General features: G+C 37.5%; 1 protein-coding gene across 1 annotated transcript; it reads left to right on the top strand.

Annotated features, from left to right (window-relative positions):
• Nucleotides 1–1,502: 1,502 nt before the first annotated feature.
• On the top strand, nt 1,503–2,344 carry ripply2 (ripply transcriptional repressor 2). Its single transcript, XM_073838005.1, has 3 exons — nt 1,503–1,613; nt 1,709–1,773; nt 2,158–2,344. The coding sequence occupies exons 1-3, from the start codon at nt 1,503–1,505 to the stop codon at nt 2,342–2,344; spliced, it is 363 nt and encodes a 120-aa protein (XP_073694106.1).
• Nucleotides 2,345–21,642: the final 19,298 nt, after the last annotated feature.

Below are 21,642 nucleotides of genomic sequence, written 5' to 3'. Positions count from 1 at the left end.
ATCAACACTAACCTGATCTGAGGTGGAAAATGACAGTTTCCCAGCTTTGCTAACATTCATTAGGCCTATAAGTTATGAGAATGTCATTTCTAAATGTTGTCTAAACGATCGCGTTTTTTTAAAAAAGCTTTAGAAGCGACTTTTCCATGATTTTTGCCAACGTTAAGAGACGTCAAACATTATGGGAATGTTTCTTTTAAACGTCCAACAAACATTTCAAGAAAAAAAAACATTCACGTTTGAGAAGAATATTAAAGACCAGATAACTTGGAATTAATTCTGAATAAACATGTATTTCCTTACCAATTAATCCCTGTTTATGACATGACCTTAAGCTAAGTCAGAACGTTTTGAACGCTTCTCAAAGTTACTGTAAACGCAAGTGACGCAATGACGCACGCGTTCGACTCTGTTTAAACGCACAAACTGTAAAAATATGTGACCTTGGAACACAAAACCAAGTTTGGGTCAAAATTATCATATAATAATAACGTATATGTTATTATTATTTCCTTTAATGCCAAAAATCATTAGGATAGTAAGTAAAGATCATGTTCCATTTAGATTTTTTGTACATTTCCTGCCGTAAATATTAAAAAAATATTTTTTGATTAGTAATATGCATTGCTAAGAACTTATTTGAACAAATTTAATGGCGACTTTCTCAATATTTTGATTTTTTGCACCCTCAGATTCCAGATCCAAATATTGTCTTATCCTAACAAACCATACATCAATATAAGCGTATATATTCAGCTTTCAGATGATGTATAAATCTCAATTCCAAAAAAATGTACCCTTATGACTGGTTTTGTGGCCCAGGGTCACATAGTACTAATAATTTATTAATTACATTGAATAAATAACCTATAAATAATAAGAACGAGCACTTTGCAAAGATATCTTTTACAATTTTTTATATATGAGTAAATAAATAAATATGAACAATATAAATTAAAAAGTAATATTTTGGGTATAAACACACATGTAATGGAATTTATGTAAAATTATATGTACTATGTACTAATAACTCATGTTTTTGTTATTATAGTATTGAACAGAAGCAGCATTAATTCACCAGAGTTCGTTTACATTTAATTTGTATACATTTATGAGTCCTGTGCTAATTAATGTCTGTGGAGTATCATATATTTGACCTGCAAGGCAAATAATGTGACTTTTATCAGTGATGCGTTAAACTGTAACTGAGCGTTTTCAGTGCGTCAATGTTACTGATAGGCTACACGCTTATGTGGAATGAGAGACGAGCACAATTGTTGTTTTTCTCTTTGAGTTTTCGTCAAATGTGTGAATCGGCCATGTGTTTGCGGGAGTGTGAGCTCACACCTCCTCGATCGCGCGTGTCAGAAGGCGCGAACGCACCGTTTGGCACGAGCGCGCGCGCGGGTATATAAACGCTCCAGCGTGGAGTCTGCGCATCATTCCGATCTGAAACACAACAAGCACGGATTTACTCTTCAGCTTCTCATTCCACGGACACTATGGAGAAACTCAGCTTTACTCACGGATTAAACTCTGAAACAAACGCGATGCGACCTTGGAGACCCTGGATCCATAAAACAAGTCACGAACGCAAAACCGTTTCATATAAGGTACGTTAATGAGCTCTGTGAGAAGTTATCTAGCCTGTAAGAACAACTAACTCTGAGCAAAACAAATATTAAATGATTCTCTCTTTACTCAACAGCCTTATGAAAGACCATCAGCTGATGAGCAACCTTCAAAAGTTCCTGTGATCACTCACCCTGTCAAGTAAGTCAAAACAGATATGTTTAAAAAATGTGCTCAAAACAAAACAAAACAAATATATATATATATATATTTTTTGTTAGGTGTTTGAAATCTGGCGAACATTGTTCGAATGTTACTTTTGAATAGTTCCATTTAAAGAACGTCCAACTGAAACATTTGATTATAAATGTACAAATGTTACATTACAAAGAACTTTGAGAGAACGTTACTTTTGAAAAGTAGTTACATTTAAAAAAAACGTTAGACAAATGTCCAACTGAAACATTTGATGAACAATGTATAAATGTTACATTTCAAAAACGTTTGTTACATTACAAAGAGCTTTGAGAGAATGTTCCTCTGATCTGTAAATCATCTAAACTCTGTTCATCTTTGTTTCTGCAGGTTGTTTTGGCCCAAATCTCGCTGTTTCGATTATCTGTACCAGGATGCTGAGATCCTCCTGCGCAATTATCCAGTTCAGGCCACTATCTGCCTGTATGAGGACTCTGACAGCGATGATGATGATGGTGATGACGATGGCGACGAGGAAGATTATAGTGATGAAGAGCACGAAAAAGAACTCAACTGAAGAACTTCATCCATTTTTATTTTTTATGTTATTTATAGACTGATTCACTTTATTTAGCCACTGCATGTAAATAGCTGTGAATATGTATATAAAACTGGAAGACTGAATGTAAATCTATTTTATTTTTTAGTATTTATGATAAATTATTCTACTTGCCAACTGTAACTTATTTCTTATAAATAAATATTTGAAAATTCTCCATTTTGGTTTTGCTCGTTCTTTGAATCATGAGCTTGTTGAAATGTCATCATAGTTTGAGGGTAAATAGAAAGTAGTCAAACGTAAACAATGTGAGTCTGCATTTACAGCTAAAATGACATGTTCTAGAAACATTTTGCTAACGTTTTCATTAAGTTATAAAACATTATTTTTGACCGTTCTCTGAATGTTCAAAACATCCAGTTTTTTTTAAATGTTTTTTTTTAATTCTTGGTTATGTAACAGTGTTACTTTTGAACATTCTCTAAAACAAATAGTGTTTAAACTAAAATGCCTCAGGAAAAAATGTTCCGTAAGTTTAGTTTTTTTTTGTGTGTTAACATTTTAAGAATGGTATAAAAGACAATATAAGATTACACTGAATGAACATTCTTTTAATGTTACTCAAAGAACGTTTGTTCCAAGAACGTTTCCTGTTGGCAGCGTCTGTGGTTGTCAGTGTTGGGGGAAGTTACTTTTAAAAGTAATGCATCACAATGTTGCGTTACCTCCTAAAAAAGTAACTATGTTACTTTTTATGGAAAAGGCTTGCTTGTTTGTTTTTATTAGTATAAAAATTTGATTTTTAGCAAATGTAAAAGCCCTTTGAAATGAATAAGCCTAAGGCTGAAGGAAAAGTAAATTCACATCTGAAAAGGAAGTTCAACACTTTTAGCAATGAGAAAAATGAAGCACAAATGTTAATCAAAAGTTTAGCTTATTAGTACGGTTGAACTGGACATCGGTTAATAAAATGGGATTAAATACATAAAGGAAACAAAAAGTAACTCAGATATTTTCTTGTAAATGAAAAAGTAATCTGATTACGTAACTCGTGTAATGCGTTAACACTGGTGCTTATAATAGCCGGCAAAATGACTACATAAATATGTTAAAAACCAATCTAAACGTCATCTTTTATTCAGACTCTAATGGTTCATTTCCTATCCTCTATAGACCATACTGATGAAAACAATTCTGTGAACTGTTTCGCAGTTTTTCTCTAATCAACAGGTTTATTAGACAAATGTTTTGTCACTTTGTCACACTTTACTTCTGTCCCTCACAACCTTGATTGATTCCTGTCTGAAATGAAGCCGTATCATCACATGCAGGATGTTCTGAAGTGTGTGTTTAGAGGATGGAGCTGTGGGTCGTGACCTGTCCAGGCGTCAGATGAAGTGTTAATATCTGAACGTGGCACTGTTTTACTGCTGCTTTCCCAGACACACAGACTCCTTTCTCACATCACAGCAAAATATAACATTGGGGCTTTTCTGTATGTGGATTTGCATGATCACTGTGGCTGATCAAAAATACAGTAAAAATAGTAATACTGTGAAACATTTTTCTGTTAAAATGTATTTCTGTGATCAAAGCTGAATGCTTTCAGCATCATTACTCCAGTCTTCAGTGTCACATGATCCTTCAGAAATCACTCTAATATGCTGATTTGCTGCTCAAGAAAAAATATGATTATTTTTGTGAAAACTGTCATGCATTTTATTTTTAAGGATTCACAGATCAAAATTTATTTTGACATTTATTTCAAACAGAAATCTACTGTAACATTAGAAATGTCTTTACTGTCACTTTTGATCAACTGAATGCATCCTTGATGAATAAAAACATTAATTTCTTTCTAAAAATAAATCTTATTGACCCCAGAGTTTTGAACAGCAGTGAATATAGCATACATACAACTACAAATCAAATCAAATAATTTAAAGATTGCTTAAGCATTTTGATTTCAGCAGTTTGTTTTGTCATTTGTGAATATTTGTAATCGTGGGAAAGCAAGACGTGTAAAGTGTGAGTGTACTGAGGCGTTGTGTTGGGAATATGTTGAAGTGTGTGTGAAGGTGTTAATTTGGGCTGTTCATGTGTTCATTAAGGAAGTGTGTAGATTGACACTGGGATCAATCAGAGCTGAGTTTTGACCGGGTCGAGCTGCTCGTCTCATTCTGTTGTCTCTGTTTTATATTAAACACTAAAAAGTTAGACATCAGTTGCAACATTCTTTTGTATGCAGACCATAAATCTGACCTCAGATATGAGTGTTATTTATAAAGTATTACAGTTTTCTTAATATTCTGAATTCATTTTGTACATATGGGTCAAAGACGAAAAAGGGATTAAGTATAAAAACAATAAATGTAATACTGCTTTAAATTGTTGTTGTTGTTTTTTTTTTAATATTAAAAAGTTTTTTCATTTATTTAGTAGCATTTTTGTTTACATTTTTCTGAGCAAAAAATAAATATCCTACATTTTTCCCTAATTTACAGAAGACACCCACTAAAATGTCATTCAGTGTCAATCTTGTCAGGCATATTTACAACAAAAATCAATTCATGACATATTAAAAGATGAATTACTTTCACCCCAAATACTAATTAGTTGTAATTCTACATTTGTAAAATTTGCCACTATCCTAGGTTTTGCCCATTTGTCAGTAAGATTTTTTTTTTACTCAATTAAAACACAATAAAATTGAATATGCTTCCTTTTTAATGTTTACAAGTCAGAATAAGCATGTTGTTTGAATTTTTACATAAATATTGTGTTCCGCTGAACGACAATCTAACATTATTTCAACCAAAGTTTTTTTTCCAAACATTTTATTCTCTAAAAACGTTTTTGAAACCTTAAAAGTAGACACTTTACTTACATTTAAAATCACTTTTGTACATTTCTTTACATCTTTGACTTTGATATATATATATATATATATATATATATATATATTTTTTTTTTTTTTTTTTTTTTTCAGTTTTCTTTTTATTGATTTGCAGTTTTGTTATATGTTTTGTTTTATTGATATTTTGTTATTTTTAAATATTACAGTTTAGGTTTAATTTATTTTTAGTTTGAGTTTATTTTTAGTTGTTTATTTCCAGCTCGTCATTTTATTGTTAGTGACTTTTCCTTTAACATTTCACCTAATACTTATATTTTATTTTCAATTTAAGCTTTAAGTTGTAAACAAAGATTACTGAAGTACATTTGACATGTGTGTGTTAATTGCCAGTTCTTTGTAATCAAGTGTGAAATTAAAAGTAGGCTCCTCAACTATATTTTTTCCCAGTGTATGATTCACTTCTTAATAGATATCATCATAATGTAAGACATAGCTCTAAGTTTTAAAGTGAATTGTATTAGAATACAGTGTTTCTGCTGACTGTTATGAATCTGTGTGTTTGTGAGCAGTTACTTTTAAAAGTAATGCGTTACAATATTGAGTTACTTCTTAAAACAGTAACTGATTACGTTACTTAGTTACTTTTTATGGAAAGTAATGCGTTCCATTACTTTTGCGTTACTTTTTAAATCTGGGCAGGTCTTGCTTGTTTCAAATATAAAAAGTTCTATTTTTGTCAAATGTAAAAGCTTTTTCACAGCAAAAGCCTCAGGCTTAGAGAAAAGTAAATTTTCGTCTGTACAGTAGACCGCAGAAGAACAAATCAACTCTTCAGCAATAAAAAAGGAAAAGAAATGTTAGATGATCTTGAGTAATTTTTGCTTATTAGTATGGATGAATTGGATCATCGCAGGTTGGCAGCAAAGACATCGGATAATAAAATGGGGGTAACACTTTACAATAAGGTTCATTAGTTAAACATTAGTTAATGTATTAACTAACATGAACTAACCATGAGCAATACATTTGTTACTGTATTTACTAATCTTTATTAACGTTAGTTAACAAAAATACAGTTGTTCATTGCTTGTTCATGTTAATTCACACTGCATTAACTAATATTAAGAAGATTTCAGTAATGTATTAGTAAATGTTGAAATTAACATTAACAAAGATTAATAAATGCTGTATAAGTGCTGTTCATTATTAGTTCATGTTAACTAATGTGGTTAACTAATGTTAACTAAAGAACCTTATTGTAAAGTGTTACCAAAATGGGATTAAATACATAAAGGATATTTGTATTATTTAACATATTTAATTATTGCAGGTTTGTGTTGAATTTCAGTGTTTTTATTCATTTTGAAGAACACTGGATCTGTTTTTTAGTGAGTGAGATGAATTAATGCATGTTCACATTTATTCTAGAACTAAAGGAACATCTTACTCACAATTTCTCTCAACATGGGGACAGGAGAGCTTTTCATCAATAAATGAGGAGAAAAGTAACAGGCGTTACTTATTTGAAAAAGTAACTTTCTTGTCAATTAAAAAAATGTGTTACTTTACTAATTACTTGGACAAAGTCATATTATTATGTAACTTGCATAATAAACCCCAACACTGTGAACTTTTGACCAGTCATTGCTCAGACTCTGAGGGTGTGATGTGTGTGTGTGTGTGTGTGTGTGTGTGTGTGTGTGTGTGTGTGTGTGTGTGTGATGTGTGTGGAGAGTGTGGGATTTAACACTGTTAGAGATGTAGTGTGAATGTGGGAACTCATGAGTCAATGGTTTTCTGATCCATTATGAGCTCTATCTATTTCATCATATTGGCAGTATGTCTATCTGTTCGCAGTCAAATCCAGAGGTTTGTCTGATGTGGAGTGGACAGTTGTTCATATGATCTGTGTGTAATGCTTCATAATGAGTCTGGGGTCGTGTGTGAGAGAGTGTGAGCTCCTCAGAGGTGTGACGCTGTGAAGATGAGAGACCTCAGTGAAACCTGACTGACCGTGTTCCCACAGAAGAGTGTGATGTGTGTAATTGTGTCAAAGTGTGGAGATTGTCACATGAACCTGTGTGAAGTGTGTGATCTGCCAGTAGAGGGAGCACAAGCTCAGCATAATATTATATTTATTTTAAGGGCAGACACTGCACCTGTCAACTTTGAGATTTTAGGCTTTTTAGTTGTTCAAAAAGTGTTTTTTCAGACTAGTGGAAAGAAAACACCCAAAAGACACTGTTAAGTGTTTCTTTTATAGCACTTTATCTATTTGTGTCAATAGATTTCAATTACAAAACATATTTTTAAAGGCCAAGAGTTTTTTCTCCTACACTGAGCCATAAACTTCCACTTCAGCAGCACTTACACACACCACACTGAGCATTTGTATTCCTGACTTTATCCTGAAGGTTTTTACAGAGAGATTTGTTCATACACTGAAAAAAATGCTTAGATTTTTTGTCTTGTTTCCAGCCAAAACGTCTTAAAATTCTTACATCAATACAGATTTCTAGACGAGTAAAAATGGTCTTGTTTTCAGAAAAATCAAGTCAAAATTAAGTGCATTTTTGCTTGAAACAAGCTAAATAATCTGCCAGTGGGGTAAGAAAAATAATCTTGTTTTCTGTTTGAAATAAGTTTTATTTTTCTTACCCCATTGGCAGATTATTTTACTTGTTTCAAGCAAAAAATGCACTTAATTTTGACTTGATTTTTCTGAAAACAAGAAAATAATTTTTACTGTTAAGAACTTTTAGATATTTTGTCTGGAGACAAGACAAAAAATCAAAGTACGAAAAGCATTTTTTTTTTTTGCAGTGTATATATTTTACTTGATTATATACAACATTTTATTCTCCCTAAAATTGCAAAAAAATATGTTGTTTTCTGCCTGTTCTAAGTTTTTTCTTAATTATGGAGTGACAAATTGCGATACCCAAAATTCTCTCTAAAAACATTTGACTCTAATATGTATATAAAAAAAATTAAACACGATTTTTAAAACTGACTTCCTTCGGTGTTTAGATTTTTGTACTAGAAATGTATGCAAATGAGCACATATTTCATTAAATAATGCATCATTTGCATATTTAAACCTAACATTTTAGAAAACTTGGAATACAAAAAATGTTTGCAATTATCAATGTAATCAATCAAAAACGTTTCTAGTATTTCTAGGCTTTATATAGTTATTTTATAATTTTGAGGCTAATTTTTGTTCCTAAATTATTATTATTTATTTATTTTTAAAGTCTCTTTTACTCATCAAGGCTGCATTAATTTAATTAATAATACAGAAACAAACGTAATATTGTGAAATATTATTACAATTCAAAATGTTTTTATTTTAATATACTTTAAAATGTAATTCCTGTGATCCAAGCTGAATTTCCATCATCATTACTGCAGTCTTCAGTGTCACATGATCCTTCAGAAATCATTTTAATATACTGATTTATTATCAGTGTTGAAAACTGTGCTGCTTAATATTTTTTTTCAGGATTCTGTTTTCAGAACAGAGTTGATGTGGTTCTATGGGCAGCAGAGGGCGCTGTTTGACAGGGCTGTGATTTGTTTGTCGGATAAATGCAGTCAGATTTTCATCTAATAATTCCCTCTAGACCTACGGATTTCCTTGTTGATCAGTGTATTAGTAATTCTGTTTTAATAAGTCATATTTAAATAAAGAAAAGGCACAAATTCTTTCTAGTCACGTGTTTGTTTACGTGCGCGTCTGTTCCCAGATCAACAGAGGATCTTCATAATCACTAATAATTCCTGTGTGATTGTGGTTGTGCTTTATGCTAATAAATATGTAAATATAACGTGGAAGGTTCGAGTTCTGCAAATAGTTTAATATCTGACTCTGTTTGCAGGCAGATTGAGCGCCATGTAAATGATCACAATCTGTAGACTTCTGTTGTTTTTACTCAAATATTCAAACTTGATTAAACTATTATTGACTTGATTTAGAATCATTTTTTAACCACTGAAAGTCAATTTGTCATATTTAGCTACACTTCTGATGACTCTTTAGTCTCGCCAGCAATCTAAATCATTTTTCAAATACAAACACAAGCGCTCACCTCATTAAGAATGGCGCGATTTGTAACGCGGAGGTGCGAGACTTCCGGTGTCAATCACGTTTAGTTGTATAGAAACAGTCCTTTATATTGATTTATAGTACAAACTGGCATTTCTTATATTATTTAAATAATCATAATTAGAAACACACTAGTTTGTACCTCATAATTTTACAGTTTACCACACTTAGTATTCTTAGTTATTTACCAATAGGCGACAGAACCGGAAGTCTCGCACATTCAGAGTAAAAAACTACTTTCTGCATTGCAAAATAAGCTAGATGCTTAAAATCAAACATTAAAATGTATTAATATAACAAATAGCCCAACAATATGCATAAACAAGTGTGTTTAAATCATATTGATGTTTTTAGTATTTTATTAAAAGTTAGTAACTCCACATTTCATTCTGGCAAAGTTCTCTCAACAAATGTAAATGTAAATAATTGTATCAGAACTTCAGCACACAAACATTATTGATGCACGTTTTTTCACGAAATGTTTTAGTTTTATGTTCATTTAATGTTTTTTAATCACTGCTAGTTTTGTTTCAGAGAACACTCGAAAGTAAAATTCCCACAATGTTTGTAAAAAATTAAACATTACCGTAACCTTTGCATAACCAAAATAAATGACGAAAATGTTTCAGAGAACATTCTGAAATAGCATTTTTATGTTAGTAAAACATTCTTAGGACACATATGTGACTCTGGAGCACAAAACCTTAAGTCTTGTCTTAATTAGTATATTTGTAGCAATGACAAAAAGAATTGTATAGGTCAAAATGACCAATTGTTCTTTAATGCCAAACATCATTAGGATATTAAGTAAAGATCATGTTCCATGAAGACAGAATTTCCTACCATAAATATTTCAAAACCTAATTTTTGATTAGTAATATGCATTGCTAAGAACTTTATTTGGACAACTTTAAAGGCGATTTTCTCAATATTTAGATTTTTTTGCACCCTCAGATTCCAGATCTCAGTTTTAAAAAACATTGACCCTTATGACTGCTTTTGTGGTCACATATTTGTTAGCTGGCTATATGGTTAATTGTATTTTTAATTTAATAAAATGATCATCAGACTAAAGTAAAGCAGCATAAACACACACTTTATCTGAGTGAATGGATCACACATCAGTCTTTCTGTCTGACGGCTGAACTTTGACAGGGCTGCGGAGGGTTAATGGTCTGTTTCAAAACGGCCACTAAAACGAGGAATCAGAAACACCCATCAGACCCCCACAACACTACAGCAACACGAGCTCATCTGTGTGTGTGTGTGTGTGTGTGTGTGTGTGTGTGTGTGTGTGTGTGTGTGTGTGTGTGTGTGTGTGTGTGTGTGTGTGTGTGTGTGTGTGTGTGTGTGTGTTCGGTTCCTCACCATCTGAACTGCAGCTGTAGGTTGAAGCTTCCAGAAAACACAGAAAGCTCATAAATCAAACAGGCCGGGGGGCAGCAACACACACACACACACACACACACACACACACACACACACACACACACACACACACACAGAGACACACACACACACACACACACACACACACACACACACACACACACACACACACACACACACAACACACACACACACACACACACACACACACACACACACACACACACACACACACACACACACACACACAGACACACACACACACACACACACACACACACACACACACACACACACACACACACACACACACACACACACACACACACACACAGAGACACACACACACACACACACACAGAGACACACACACACACACACACAGAGACACACACACACACACACACACACACACACACACACACACACAGAGACACACACACACACACACACACACACACACACACACACACACACAGAGACACACACACACACACACACACACACACACACACACACACACACACAGAGACACACACACACACACACACACACACACACACACACACACACACACACACACACAGAGACACACACACACACACACACACACACACACACACACACACACACACACAGAGACACACACACACACACACACACACACACACACACACACAACACACACACACAGAGACACACACACACACACACACACACACACACACACACACACACACAGAGACACACACACACACACACACACACACACACACACACACACACACACACACACACACACACACACACACACACACACACAAGTTTATCTGTTAAAGTGAGAATAAAGCATCAGGTGGGTGTTCACAGACACACAGGCATGGAGATGTGGTTAATGTTCATCAGATGCATCGTTCTGCTCTGCGCTCATGGAATGTCTCAATTAGATATTGAGCTGTTGGATTCCCATCCAGCATCCGCATCACTTCCTGACACACACACACACACACACACACACACACACACACATACATTTGCATCACTGTGTGAGAGACGAGAGACAAACCTGTTTAAAAGGAAATAAAAAAATCTGAATTATTTATGACTTTATACAGAGCAAAAAGCACATTGAGTCTGATGCTTTATAACACTAATGTGACCCTGGACCACAAAACCAGTCATAAAAGTCTTCTTTTTTTTTAAATTGACATTCATACATCATCTGAAAGCTGAATAAATAAGCTTTCCATTGACTGATTTATGTATGGTTTGTTATCCAATATTTGGCTGAGAAAAAACTGAAATCTGAGGGTGCAAAAAATCTAAGTAATGAGACAATTTCCTTTAAAGTTGTTCAAATGATGTTCTTATCAATGCATATTACTAATCAAAAATTGAGTTTTGATATATTTATGATAGGAAATTTACCAAATATCTTCATGGAACATAATCTTAATATCCTAATGATTTTTGGCATAATTTGGACCCCTACAATTGTATACTGTATAACACACACAGGCATTGGTATTTATGTTCTGACTGTCTGCAGTTGTTGTTGAGGACCAGTTTATCAAATTCAGAGAACTTGTGCACATCCTTACTAATGATAATATGTGACCCTGGAGCACAGAACCAGTCTTCAGTAGCACGGCTATATTTGTAGCAATAGCCAACAATACATTATATGGGTGCCAAAAATCAATAGGATATCAAGTAAAGTGTCAGAGTTCTACCCCTACAAGATGCACCAGCCACGCCCCCTGAAGACACACACACACGTTCACTATCACCTGACTACTAATCACTCACCTGAATCCAATCAGCTCACCTATATATACCCGGACAGATTCACTCCTCGTTGTCTGATCTACCGATCACACCCCGGCTTTCTCCCCGTTTGGACTCTATGTTCTCCTGGTTCCAGATCGAGATATCACCTCCGTACTCAGTGGACATTTCAGATAAGATATACACATCCTCTCTACCTGTTAATAAACTTACCTTTTTATCTTATACTCTCACCTCCGTCTCTGTCTCCCTCTGTGCTGTGACAGAAGATCAGACCTACAAACAAAATGGACAACGAGGAAACACCTGCACCAGATCAACTCACCGAACTCATCAAAGCCTTCAAAGCGGCGCTACAACCATCTCCCGCGCCGCCATCTGCCTCAGGAAGTCCCATGGCTTTACCAAACACATACTCCGGTGAAGCGGCTGAGTGTAGCGGTTTCCTACTACAAGTCCAACTATATATCAAGATGCAACCACAACAATTTCTCAATGATGAATCGAAGGTAGCTTTTCTCATTTCTCTCCTCACTGGAAAAGCTCTACAATGGGCGAAGTCAATATGGCAAGCCAACACGACGTTAATTCAGTCATTTGAACAATTTACCTGTCACTTTGCTGAAGTTTTCAGTTCCAACACAGATGTACTCACCACTTCTGATCAGCTCTTCCGACTGCAACAAGGTTCCTCATCCATCCACGAATATACACTCCATTTCCGGACGCTGGCGGCGGCTAGTGGCTGGAACGAAACTTCACTGCTGGGTGCCTATCGTCATGGTCTCCACCCAGATATTCGCGCCGCTATGGCCATCTATGATGACAACATCGGGTTGGAGACCTTTTTACTACGAGCTACGAAGGTATCTCAGCGCCTAGCCGCCTGCCAGCCCACTGAAACCGCTCCTCAGTCCGCTACGGTGGCAGCTTGCTCCCCAGTACCAGAACCTATGCAACTTGATTCTACTCGTCTCACGTGGTCCGAACGCCAACGCCGCCTCAGGGAAAAACTCTGCCTATACTGTGGACAACCCGGCCATATTCTACGTACCTGTCCTGTCAAACCCCCACGTCCGGTGGTGAGTACCATTCAGTCAGACATTGAAACTGCTCATCTCACCCTAATACCTGTGACGCTGCGTACTGCTAAAAAAGATCTTTGTGTTTCTGCTCTCCTTGATTCAGGCTCTTCGGGAAACTTCATATCCCAAGAATGCATAGATCTGTTACAATTGTCACGTCACCGCCATAACCCGGAACTATCTGTTAAAACCATCCAAGGAAAACCACTCGGACGTGGGCGGATCCGATATTCATCTCCATACATCACTCTGCAAATTGGCCTATTCCACCATGAGCAAATCAAGTTTCTGGTACTGGAGGATTCCACCGTTGACATCATCCTGGGACGTCCTTGGCTCCACCGTCATCATCCGGAACTCCGCTGGGATCCTTGTGACATCATCGGATGGAGTAAGCACTGTCTGAAGAACTGCTTTACACGTTTACCCTCACCAGTTTCTGATCCTGTGACCATTGCATCAACCAAGATTGAAAGTCCTGAGACTGACACCCAGGTGGAGATCCCAGCGGAGTACGAGGATTACGAGGACGTCTTCAGTAAGCAAGCTGCCACCCAACTTCCTCCTCATCGGCCATGGGACTGTTCCATCGATCTGCTACCTGGGGCTCAACTACCTAAAGGACGCATCTACCCCTTGTCCAACCCGGAGCGCCAGGCGATGGAGGAGTACATCCAGGAAGCTCTGAAGCAAGGATTCATTCGACCATCCACCTCACCAGCTGCTTCAAGTTTCTTCTTCGTGGGTAAGAAGGATGGAGGTCTCCGTCCCTGCATTGATTACCGCCAACTCAATGCCAACATCACCCAACAACCTTATCCACTGCCACTCGTTCCTGCCACCCTCGAGGAACTCCGTGGGGCTCACATCTTCTCCAAGCTGGACCTGCGGAGTGCTTACAACCTCGTTCGTATTCGTGCGGGAGACGAGTGGAAAACAGCATTCATTACACCTGCTGGCCACTACGAATACTCGGTTATGCCCTATGGTTTGTCCATCAGTCCCTCTGTCTTCCAAACGTTTATGAACGAGGTGTTCCGGGAATTTCTCCACAAATTCGTGGTTGTCTATATTGACGATATTTTGATTTATTCCCGGAACCAGGCCGAACATCGCCAGCACGTCCGTCAGGTCCTTCAAGTCTTGCGCCAACATAAGCTATTCCTCAAGCTGGAGAAGTGTGAGTTCCACCAGACTAAGATTCAGTTCCTGGGTTATAACATCAGCCCCGAGGGTGTGCAAATGAACCTGGATAAGGTTCAATCCATCCTACAGTGGCCCAAACCCAGTACAGTCAAGGAACTTCAACGCTTCCTGGGGTTTTCAAACTTCTACCGCCGATTCATAAAGGACTACAGTCTCATCACTGCCCCTCTGACCTCCCTCCTACGTGGTCGACCTAAACATCTGGTCTGGACCTCCTCTGCCCACGAAGCATTCCAACGACTTAAGAAGATTTTCAGCACTGCTCCTCTCCTGCACCATCCCAACCCGGATCTCCCATTTGTAGTCGAGGTAGACGCCTCTACCACCGGCGTCGGAGCAGTGCTGTCTCAAGCAGCTGGTGAGTCCACTCTCCTCCATCCCTGTGCCTACTATTCTAAGAAACTGTCTCCGGCGGAGCAAAATTATGATGTAGGCAACCGCGAGTTACTCGCCATCAAACTCGCCTTGGAGGAGTGGCGTCATTGGCTGGAAGGGGCTAACTACCCGTTTACCATCATCACGGATCATAAAAACCTTCAATACCTCCGAGAAGCTAAACGACTTAACCCCCGCCAAGCCAGATGGGCATTATTCTTCACACGTTTCCAGTACAAGATTACCTACCGACCAGGATCCAAGAACATACCTGCTGACGCTCTCTCCCGACAATTCTCCCACGACGCCGTGGTCGAGCCTGAAAACATCATTCCCTCAGAACTCATCGTTAGCCCCATCCAGTGGGACATCGACACCGGGATCAACGAAGCCACTCTCCAAGAGCCTGCTCCGCCGGAATGTCCAGAAGGTAAAATCTTCGTACCCAGCTCCCAGCGTCAACACCTTCTGGACACAGTTCACCAGTCTCCGGGCTCTGGACACCCAGGTAGCAGACGGACCCTCTCGCTCATCCAAGCTCGGTACTGGTGGTCCAGTATGACCCGGGACACCATCAGGTACGTCCAAAGCTGCTCAGTCTGTGCCACCTCTAATATCCCTCGTCATCTACCCACAGGAAAGCTGATGCCACTACCCATCCCGCAGAGACCCTGGTCCCATCTCGGGGTAGACTTCGTGACGGACCTCCCAGAGTCAGAAGGTAACACTTGCGTGCTGGTTGTAGTTGACCGTTTCTCCAAGGCCTGCAAATTTATCCCCCTGGCAGGCCTACCTACGGCTATGAACACTGCCGAGTTACTCTTCCAGTACGTATTCCGTCATTTTGGTCTCCCCGAGGAGATTGTGTCGGACCGGGGTCCACAATTCATCTCACATGTATGGAAGTCATTCTTCAAAGCACTTGGTATTTCTGTCAATCTCTCATCAGGATATCACCCGCAGACCAACGGCCAGACTGAGAGGAAGATCCAAGAGCTTGGACGTTACCTCCGGTCATACTGCTCCGCGGACCAACACAGCTGGAGCAGGTTCCTCCCGTGGGCCGAGTATGCACAGAACTCGCTGCGTCAGGAGACCACCGGACTTACTCCCTTCCAGTGCATACTCGGTTTTCAGCCCCCGCTGTTTCCCTGGACGGAGGAACCCACCAATGTTCCAGCTGTAGACTACTGGTTCCGAGAGAGCGAGAGAGTGTGGGACTCAGCTCACCAACACCTTCAACGGGCCATCCGACGCCATAAGGAGTTCGCCGATGCTCGTAGAAGACCCACCCCACTATACCAACCTGGAGATAAGGTGTGGTTATCTACGAGAGACATCAGGCTAAGACTACCCTGCAAAAAGCTGAGTCCCCGCTACATTGGTCCATTCGAGGTCCTGAGGCAGATCAACGAAGTGACATATCAGCTTCAGCTCCCACCCAGGTACCGAATTCATCCCACTTTTCATGTATCACTACTCAAACCCTACTTTCCCTCTGCCACAGATGATCCTGGAGCTGAAGCTGAGACCCCTCCTCCAGAGATCCTGGATCAACCCTCTATCTACACCGTGAGGGAGATCCTGGATTCCCGACGTCGGGGCAGCCGTCTGGAATATCTCATTGACTGGGAGGGGTACGGACCGGAAGAAAGATCATGGGTGGCTAGAGACGATATTCTGGATCCTCAACTTCTAACGGACTTCCACCAGAGCCACCCAGGACGTCCTGCCCCTCGCGGTCGTGGTCGTCCTCGACGTCGGAGAGGGGCGTCGGGAGCCGCCCCTGGAGGAGGGGGTAATGTCAGAGTTCTACCCCTACAAGATGCACCAGCCACGCCCCCTGAAGACACACACACACGTTCACTATCACCTGACTACTAATCACTCACCTGAATCCAATCAGCTCACCTATATATACCCGGACAGATTCACTCCTCGTTGTCTGATCTACCGATCACACCCCGGCTTTCTCCCCGTTTGGACTCTATGTTCTCCTGGTTCCAGATCGAGATATCACCTCCGTACTCAGTGGACATTTCAGATAAGATATACACATCCTCTCTACCTGTTAATAAACTTACCTTTTTATCTTATACTCTCACCTCCGTCTCTGTCTCCCTCTGTGCTGTGACATAAAGATCATGTTCCATGAAGATATTTTATAAAAAATATATAAAAACTTAATATTACATTTTTTTTTTTGCACCCTCAGATTGCAGATTTTCAAATCTGTATCTAAACCAAAAATTGTCCTATTCTAACAAACCATACATATTCTAATTAAAAAAAAAGTAACCCTTATGACTGGTTTTGTGGTTTAGGGTCACATATGTATTGTAATGTAGCTAGTGTTTTGTTCTAATATTAATATTTAAAACAACACAATTAATCAATCTTATTTTTGGGGATTTAAGGCAAGTTCACTGCAAAAATAAATAAATAAATAAATAAATGCTTTTCTTACTTTTCTTGTTTCCAGGCAAAATATCTAAAAATTCTTAAATCAATAAGGATTTTCTAGACAAGTAAAAATTATTTTCTTTTTTTAAGAAAAAAAAAAAAAAAAAAACAAGTCAAAAGTTTTTGCTTAGAAAAAGATAATCTGCCAATGGGGTAAGCAAAAAAAAAATCTTATTTCAAACTGATTTTTTTTTTATCCTATTGGCAGATGATTTTAATTGTTTTTCTTGCATTTAATTTTGACTTGTTTTTTCTGAAAATTTGTACTTGTCTAGAAAATTCTTCTTGATTTAAGAATTTCTTGATATTTTGGCTGGAAACAAGACAAAAATCTAGGTAAGAAAATCATTTGCCGTGTTTGAGGTTATTTTTTTATATTTTTACAACATTTACAACATGACCTTCAGAACAATCTCAAAGAAAAAAGATAAAGAACATATTTGGGAGTACAAAATATTCTTACATTTATTCTTTAGTTTAAATATTTTTAATTTCTTAAAGTGCACCCAAAAATGAAAAATAATTATATTTATAATTGACTCACCCTCAAGGTAAGTTTTTTTTTTCTGTTGAACACGAAATATATTTTAAAGTATGAAAAAAAAATACTATGGAACTCAGTGGACACTAATATTCTTCAAAACATATTTTGTGTTCAACAGAAATTCACATAGGTGTGGGACAGTAAATGAATTTTAGTTTTTGGGTGAACTGTCCCTTTAAGAATGTTTTGTGAGTGCAGCCCTGCTTTGAGTTGAACAGAAACACTTTTCATAAGAGCTGCAACACTATTACATCTCTCTCTCTCTCTCTCTGTGTGTGTGTGTGTGTGTGTGTGTGTGAGAGAGAGAGAGTAAGTGTTTGTGTGTGTTGTGCATCTGTTGCTCACAGCTCTGCAGCATTTAATGCAGAATCCTGCACATGGTGAAACATCTCAGATGGGACTCGTGAATACATGACAGTTTTAAGAGCAACGACTGTCTGTACACACACACACTCTCTCTCTCTCTCTCTCTCTCTCTCTCTCTCTCACACACACACACACACACACACACACACTCTCTCTCTCTCTCTCTCTCTCTCTCTCTCTCTCACACACACACACACACACACACACACACACACTCTCTCTCTCTCTCTCTCTCTCTCTCTCTCTCACACACACACACACACACACACACACACACACACACACTCTCTCTCTCTCTCTCTCTCTCTCTCTCTCTCTCTCTCTCTCTCTCTCTCACACACACACACACACACACACACACACTCTCTCTCTCTCTCTCTCTCTCTCTCACACACACACACACACACACACACACTCTCTCTCTCTCTCTCTCTCTCTCTCTCTCTCTCTCACACACACACACACACACACACACACTCTCTCTCTCTCTCTCTCTCTCTCTCTCTCTCACACACACACACACTCTCTCTCTCTCTCTCTCTCTCTCTCTCTCTCTCACACACACACACACACACACACACACACACTCTCTCTCTCTCTCTCTCTCTCTCTCTCTCTCTCTCTCTCTCTCTCTCTCTCACACACACACACACACACACACACACACACAGGAGGCCCATCTGCTTGAGTGACCTGTAGTAATTAGTTATTAATCTTCCCATGAGACGGAGCTGAGCTGGAATACATTAGTACGCTTACTGACACACAACACACACGCGAGATGGAAACCCACCGGGGGTTAAGGGTAGACAGACAGAGACCAAGGGGCGGAGCATGTCAGGGACAGAGCGAGCCGATTGGATATTGACTATAATGATGTAATGTTGAATGTTTGAACAAGTCTATACTAAATATGTGAGGCTTGTCAATACAAAACACACTGACACATCTCTGGGGTGGTGTTAGTGCTCGCTAAGGTGTTGGGTGTTTTGTAACACACACACACACACACACACACACACACACACACACACACACACACACACACACACACACACACACACACACACACACACACACACACACACACACACACACACAGAGTCAGTGATACTCCAATATGTTGAACATCTGGGTGTGATGTCAGACAGCTGTAATTTCTGATACTCACCTCAGATGATTTTTTGACAGAAACAGCAGCATGACTTTATCCTGGAGAAGCAGAACAGGCTTCGGTTGAAAAATAGACATGTAAAATGCATGGGTTAAATCTGCACACATGCAAAAAACCACAGAGCACAGACGCAGCCTGATGTCAACCTTTTCATACGAATCTGTTTTACAAAAAACTCTCTTCACAGACCAGAATGACTGAAAATACTTCTAAACACCCCCAAAAAACACACATTTTTGCATTTATTAAATTGACTGTATATAAAATTCCATTTCATTTTAATTGACAGCGTTGATCATTTCACGGGTGAATTTGATGAAAACCGCAGGGAAATTATTTTTCTCAAATTGCAAGAAATTATATTCTGCATAAAGAAAATGAAGCTGATTATTTTATAACAATCAAGTTCTGATTACTGTAATGCAACTGGATATCTCTTGACACTTTTTAAATTGAAATCAACACAGTTGGTGCAACCAATGCAACTATGATCTATGATCAAAATACAATTGATTTTTTCATCAGAATAATGAGATTTGGGGTGAACCCAAAAAATGCATTCTGCATTTTTTTGCAGTTCTCTTTTTTTTTTTAGATTATCGTAAACAATACATACATATTTTCAATCAAGTCAATAAAACCAATGCAATTATAATATGTAAATATAATTGATTTTGGATGAAACCAATGAGAAATGGGTTGAACTGACATGAAAATAATGTCATACACTAACGCAAAAAAAGTGTTTATTATTTTATCTTATATGATTTTCATCAGATTACTGTAAATAATAGATTTGTTTTTAATTAAAATGAACAAATTAAAGTCAGTGCAACCAATGCAACTACAATCCCTGAATACTACTTTTTGCATAAAAATTATATGCAAGGTGAAAATGCTCTTAATTAACATAAAAATTCTCAGGGCAAACATAAAACGTAATTTTCATTGTGCGTTCTTCTTTTTATCACAGCTCTCATGATATACTATAAATAATACACTTTCAATTTTTCAATTAAACTCAACAAATTAAAGGCAGTACAACTGATGTAATTATGGTGTAAATACTGCAAAATATAAATAATTTTGTATTAAAATAACGAGAACTGGGGTGAAGTGACTGAAATAATGTCAGAGCAACAAAAAACTTCATTTTCTTCATGCATTCCTAATTTTTAATCCTTTTTTCAAGATCTTATTATTCACTTTAGATTGCTGTAATAGATTTTATTTCAGTTATCAAATTAAAAACAATACAACTACATTGTGTAAATCTGTAAATAATGCAAAATTGAACTGATTTTGCATTGAAACAATGATATGGGGTGAACTGACGTGATGATTAATGCCACAGTGCAAACAAAAACGTCAAGTGCCTTCATGCATTCTTCATTTTTCTTCTACTGTAAATCAAATAAAATCAACAAATTAAAAAGCAGTACAACCAACGCTGTAATACTGCAAAAAAGGCTTATCTTACTTAGTATTTTTATCTCGTTTCTAGTCAAAATATCTAAACATTTTTAAATTAACATGCATTTACTAGACAAGCAAAATCACATAAGATATTTAATCTTGTTTTAAGCAAAATTAACTTAATTTAGTTTTTTATCCTTGGAAATAAGATTAAATATCTTATGTGGTTTTGCTTATTTAGTAAATGCATCTTTTTCTCAGACATGAAAATATCCAAATCATGTGTCATTAGTAACCCTTTGAAATAATCAATAATTATTTTTGGAATTTTTGGAAAAGTGAGAAAAATTTTACATTTTTATAGTTGGTCAAAATTGTGAGCGGTGGGATAATGTGTATACTGAATGTACAAATTTCTGCAGTCATAAAATTGGTTATATATCTTAGCCCAGCTATTTTCAACTGTTTGGGTCATTATTATGCATAAAAAACCCTTCTACAACGTTGAAAGCAATACTGAGATAAAATACAACAAAATATAATCC

This window comes from Garra rufa, chromosome 4, assembly GCF_049309525.1.
Source record: "Garra rufa chromosome 4, GarRuf1.0, whole genome shotgun sequence".
Taxonomy (NCBI): domain Eukaryota; kingdom Metazoa; phylum Chordata; class Actinopteri; order Cypriniformes; family Cyprinidae; genus Garra; species Garra rufa.
Note: the sequence above shows the minus strand (reverse complement) of the source record. Positions and strands in the feature narration are given on the sequence as shown.